At 30.8% G+C, this 6,518-nt stretch overlaps 1 protein-coding gene across 1 annotated transcript in view; it reads left to right on the top strand.

The window, feature by feature from the left end:
• The first annotated feature begins 2,599 nt into the window (after positions 1–2,599).
• LOC110038407 overlaps positions 2,600–6,518 on the top strand; it is a 58,901-nt gene continuing 54,982 nt past the window's right edge. Inside the window, exon 1 of the mRNA XM_020743249.1 lies at positions 2,600–2,741. Within this exon, the coding sequence (XP_020598908.1) occupies positions 2,681–2,741 (61 nt within the window). The 5' untranslated portion in view covers positions 2,600–2,680. The remainder of the gene's footprint in view (positions 2,742–6,518) is intronic.

Here is a 6,518-nt window from a genome sequence, read left to right as displayed (position 1 = left end):
ATAAGGTTCTAAACTCTAGATCAAATTGGTAAATATCTAGCCTGCCACTCTAGAAACACTAATTTACTCCCATCAAATCTTATCTCCCTATTCATTTGCACTGCATTATGGGCTACTTTTCCTTCACCTAATAGTGCAATGTGATTCTTACTAGTCAGGAATGCATAGCCCTCCCGTGTCATTATTGATTCACAACAAGTTTTGACATACCAATTGACTAGATTGAATATGTAAATTAAGCATGAAGTAATGAATCATCACAAGTATGAAATAAGAGAAATTCTAAACAATTCTATTCTTACACATGATTAATTATCATTACAAGGAGAAAGTAAGAAAACAACTCAAACTTCATGGGGATAACAAAACAAAATATGATTTATATTAAACTTGGAGTTAAACAACCTTAAACAAAAATACAAAATCCTCATCTCAAACTCTTTCCTCAAGCAATTTCTTTGAAGTTTCCTTGATGAATGTTCAACTCTCCTTACAAGTTTAATCCAAAATACAAAAACAAAGACTCACAAACCCACACACAAGGCTCTCTCCAAAGACTCACGCCAATACTAAGCACCAAAGCTCTTCCTAACTTTTCCAACCCTTTTTCGACCAGACAATGGCTCTATTAAATAGAGCTCTCAAAATAACTAAGAATCATTCGAGCACCTCTTCAAAATTTGTTCCATTTAATGCACAAAATCAAAACTTGTTTTTGGCGCCTAGACACCCAACTGTGGTGCCTAGGCGCCACCCTTCTAGAAGATGTGCATAACTGACTAGAGCCTAGGGGCTAGATCTTGACGCCATGGCACTGGAGCTCCTATAGTCTGGCGCTTAGGAGCCAGAAGCCGCATCTCAAGCTGTTCTAAGATAATTTATGTCATTTTGACCAAATTTATTAGCTTTGAATGTACTATATTTCATAAACATATATGTAAGATTATTCTAATTATATTATCATATTTATTAAAATGATATACTTACTAAGTAATGGATTAAATTCATTAGAATATAATACATGCTTTTATATAAGTGTGTAGTAACAACATATCTGAAATAGAAATTATCAACTTTCTTGATATATGCAATAAAATAAAGTGAATTTGTAGCTACAATAGCTTTTACGTGAGAAGTGGATCATAAACACCTCTCGCATCCCAAGCTCTTCCAAAATATTTTAGGTCCTTTCGACAAAGTTCCTCTATAACTTCTAATGCACTATATTTCACACATATATGCAAGATTATTCTAATTTATATTATCATATTTATAAATAAGATTTACCTAAATAAATCATTTATTAAATTCATTAGAGCATAATAAAAGCCTTTGCATTAAACAACTTTTAAATAAAATTAAATTATTGTCGTATCTTGCTAAACAAGAAGTGCATGACAAGATCCTAATAACATATAAAAAAAGAACATGACGATCGAAAAATATTGTTCTGCAGAATTTTGAACATATTTTATGAGAATTTTTGCAATACATAGAGAAAGTAAAGGGGAGGATATCTTGTGAAAGTAAAACAACATATTTTTAGTAAGGAAAATATGAGAGTCAATGAGATAAAAATTTGAGAATTATACTTTATTAAGACTTTTTTAATGTAACTTATGCCAAAATATTAAAAATCTTATAAGATCTGTACGTGTTGTTACACTAGATAGACGATGTATTATTTCAACCAATTTTAGACTGTTAGTCTTGTGCCGTCAGATTTCCAAACTACATACAGATCAATACTGTCTTTATACTACCAAAATTATTTCTTTAAAATATTATTATTAAACAAACTTTAATACATAAAATATAAATAAATGAATTACAATTATTTAATTTTTTCTTAAAATAATAATTTATAATTAAATTTCTTGGGCTTAATTTGGATATATCGTAAATAATTTAAGAAAGCTTAGATACTAATTTCATGTACACTATGAGTTAATATAATGAAAAAGACCAATCTTAATTCAAAATGATTATAAAAAAGGTAGAAATGAAATTATATTAAAAAAATAATTTTAGAAAAAAAAATTGTGATTAATCAGAAGAACATTAAGAGACAAAGTATAATATGTCTGGTGGGGGAGGAGAAGAATGTGAGAAGTCTCATACTTTAATTAATTTAAATCGTAAAAGCGATGAAAGAAATAAAAGAAAGAAGAAAGAGCTGCGAGAAGAAAAGAAGAAAAGTGGAGGATGCGTTGGAAGAAAAAGAGAAAAGAGGAGGTGCGTGGAATCGTGGACGGGTTGAGGGGTTTATATCAGAAAGAGAAGAGGTAATTGCTTTTATTTAGGAAGGGGTAATTGATTGGAACCAAAACATATTTTTTAAGTGAGGGGAAATTGATGAATGAAATGTAAAAAATGCGAGTTATAGAGGGAAAGAAAAAATACCATTTATGAGGAGAATTATGAAAAACGCCCGTATGATCATAATTCATATAAAACACTCAGCGGAGACACATTTATGCTGCTCATTTTTATCTAGTGATTTTTTTTCATATAAATTATAAATATATACCCATACACAGACGATTTTTTTAAATAAAAAAAAAAATGCTGGGTTTTTTATTGCGCCGGATCCTCGGTTCGAACCGTTTTGTGGCTTGCAGTTTGTAAGCATACAGTCACACATAAACGATAAAAGGGCAACAAGAAGGAAAAAATCACCATGGCGACGCTTGCGACATCTTTCGTCTCGCTAAGAGACACGCAGTCCTCTTCTCTATACGGTAGCTTTTTTCACCGCTTCGTCCTTTAATTGCTAGTTAAACCAATGTTTCATTCGCCATCGAAGGATGGATTCTGTGCTTTCTTCCCGCTGCTTTGATCTAAGCTTTGATTGGTTTTTTTTTTTCATTCATTTTTGGGGTTCTTTAGCGATGTGTTTTTTATTTTCCCGACTTTAACAAACGAATTTTAAGTGGTATTAGTTTTAAATGACATGGTCTGAGCTGTGATCTGGGGCAACAGGTGGTACATTTATAATCTGAGAAGCTGTAAATCCCAAAATTTCTTGAGTTTTCCATCCAAGTTTGTGATAACATGTGCTTGCCACTTTCACTCTCAACTGTAGCTTCAAATGATGAAATCTTCACTTCGTATAATGTTTTCGAGGGATTTGAGAGAGAAGGCCTGAAAAAGTCAGTGTGCTCCGACATGAACATATTTATGCCTATTGTCTTTAGTGAGTTTTACTGTTTCGGGCTTGGGTGGATGGGTTCTTGGTTACCTGCCCATTACGTGTTAATTTTTCATCCTTTCATCATGTCCAAGAGAGAAATTGCCAGAAATTCACAGATAAACTGAACATATTCTCTTGTCCTCATCACTTATTTCTGTTATTTTTGTTTAAATTACCCTAGGATTCAGTGAGTAGAGAAATCCGCTCAAATTTTTAATCCGCGCGTGACTTACTATCACTTTACCATGGAATCTAGTTGACGCCCGTCTGCTCAGAAAGTTTTGCAATGTGTGGCTCATTTGTCTTCCATTAAGAAGGAAATCCCCCAAAGCTACATAACAGTCTGCTAGAAGTTCTCCACTCCAAATTGCTTGTTTAATTTTTGTTTTATGCTAAAATTTGTTCTAATTAGACCTATTGGAGAGAAATTTAAATCCTAGATGGGTTTAGTGACGGGGAACCAAAATTTAAATTCTAAATAGTTTTAGTGAAGGGGACCCGATCCCAAATAAGATCAATTAAAGCTCCCAAAGCCAAAGCCGAAACTTTAACTGGTGAACTATAAGCAAAATAAAGGGCAATATTTTCGTAGCTGTCATGTTAGCTAGCACTCTTATAAGCTGCGAAACTGTTGAAAAGTGTTAAGTTGTTCATTTGAAAACCATCATTAGTTACAAGTTCTTTAAATAATTCTAACAACCTTAATTGCATACAAGTCAGTATACAATCGGTTCTACTTGCAAGCTTACAATTCAATGGTAGTTGCAACTGATACTACTCTTCAACTAAATACAACCCATCTTAACATAAAATCAGACACTGTTTTGACTTATTTCTTGCTTTTGTACTTCATTAGTCCAATGAACCTGTCAACTTCATTTCATTTGCATCTCAACAAGTTGTTAAATAATATTGATGAGGGAGAATATTAAGATATACGTGATAGTTATACCATGATCTGATCCGACCCGACCCGACCCGGTGTTTGGAATTAACCAATATAAGAATGGACTGTTGGATGGTGGAAAATTAAATATTCTCTTATATTCTATTTATATCACTTACATTTTAATATTAACATATTCATATAAGAGCCACTAAAAAATAAATTAAATTAGCAAGTTGAGTTTTACCTTTCCGGTCATTATACACCTCTCTTGTATAGATTGATTCATCTTCTATTTATCTTATTTAAAAGTTTAAAATCTAAAAAAATTGTTAAACAAAATAATAAATTACCTAAAGATATTTTCAAGAGCAATTACATTTTTAAGCTATAATAACCCAACGAAAAGAAATTAATTTGCATGCTGGCTTTTTATATATTACTATATGATATCTTATAATAATTTAATGTGTGTGTATATGACATTTATTCAATGAAAATATTCAAAAAATTTTATATGCATTTACTTTGGTTGTACCCTTCAAGATGTATATTACTATATGATATCTTATAATAATTTAATGTATGTGTATATGACATTTATTCAATGAAAATATTCTAAAAATTTTATATGCATTTACTTTGTTTGTACCGTTCAAGATTAATCTTTAAGCTTATCTTTATTTTATACTATTAACATTTAAATCTGTTTTAGAAGCATCGTCAAAACTTAACCTAACACACAAGGGAAAAGAATATGATATGCATCCCCGCCTTTTATATATTACTATATCAGATCTTATAATTATTTAATGTTGGTGTATCTACCATTTATTCAATGAAAATATTCTAAAAATTATGTATATATTTACTTTAATTGTACACTTTAGGATTTAATCCTTAAGCTTATCTTTATTTTATGCTATTAACATTCAAATATATCTTAGAAGCACCGTCAAAACTTAACTTAACACACATCTGACTAATATTATCCTATTAGTATAGCAATTCGTGATCAAATTTACTAGATTGTCTAAGGTAAAAAAGGCGCCTACTCGCTCCTAGCCGATTTTCTCCCATCGACACAATGATTAACAATCTAAACGTAACAATTGTTTGGGGTGGCATGATAACAACTACGCATGCAGGTACACTGACATTCTCTACCTGGATCATAAAGAAGTGAACTCTTCTTAATATGCACGTACAAGCATTCATATATATGTTATTTCATTCTTTATAACATACATTTTTCTCGTATGAGACACTTTACATCTATCTATTAATGAATAAATATAATTTTACTAAATCTGTAAGTCATAAAATTAACTGTTATATACATATTTATTAAAAATTTCTAAATATCAAGTAATAGTGTGACATATATATATCAAGTCATGCAATAACCTAATATATATATCTCTACTAGAACTTAAGGGTCATCTAATAATTTAATATCTTCCTAATCTAAACTATTTAGCAACTAATTTAACATGCATATTTTATGACTAACAATATGAAGAATCAAATATAAGTTCATTGATATAAGACAAATAAAAAGGCAAAAAATAATATATTTGAAAATAATAAACATTACTGTAACTTAAAAGCATAATTACTCATCTCAATCTTTAGATCTTTTTATCAGCTTAATATTTCACTTCATTGAATCATCAATCTTTTATCAATCTCAATTTTGAATAGCTTTCTTTCACACTTCCTAATTGAATGACTTTAATTCTAATAATAATGTAAGCCTTCACATTTACCCTACAGGCTTTCAAATTGAGCTTCACCCTTACTCGCATGCAAAGTTTTCTTGCTAGCCTCCCTGAACTTATTTTAACATAATTTCATATTAACATATTTAATATATATCAATTTAATGTAGATAAAATTCCAATAAATAATTCTAACACAATAATTTACCTTAGCTCGCAAATTAGGGTTTCGCTAGGCTTCAACTCTTTACATCCACAATTCTTCCTCTTTCCCCGTACAAGAAGTTCGTGTCACCTTCTACAAATTCAGGACTTTAATATCTTCAATCCTGATATTGAATGCACTTAAATCTAACATTTAAATAATAACCTATGTATATATATATATATATATATATATATAATTCTTATTATAGATATATAATTCTTATTAGTTAACTTGATCAAAAGAGTATTAGACACCTTATATGATTCTGTTGACAGTCCTAACACACATAGATACTTCCCTTCTTCTTCCTATCCTTCGGTCTCGACATGACCCAACAAAGTAGTGCTTGATCTTCCTCCCCTTACTCTGCACACAAGGTTTGACTCCTACTGCACACAAGCACAATGATCAAAGGTGCTCGACCTCCCTTCTCTTTTCCTTCGCTCTTCTTCATTTCGTCAGGATAGGGTTCAACAATATCCCTCACACGAGAAGGGCGGCTCAATATCA

Source organism: Phalaenopsis equestris, unplaced genomic scaffold (genome assembly GCF_001263595.1).
Source record: "Phalaenopsis equestris unplaced genomic scaffold, ASM126359v1 Scaffold232767, whole genome shotgun sequence".
NCBI classification, from domain to species: Eukaryota; Viridiplantae; Streptophyta; class Magnoliopsida; order Asparagales; family Orchidaceae; genus Phalaenopsis; species Phalaenopsis equestris.
The sequence above is the reverse complement of the archived record's forward strand: the minus strand, read 5'-3'. Positions and strand labels throughout refer to the sequence as shown.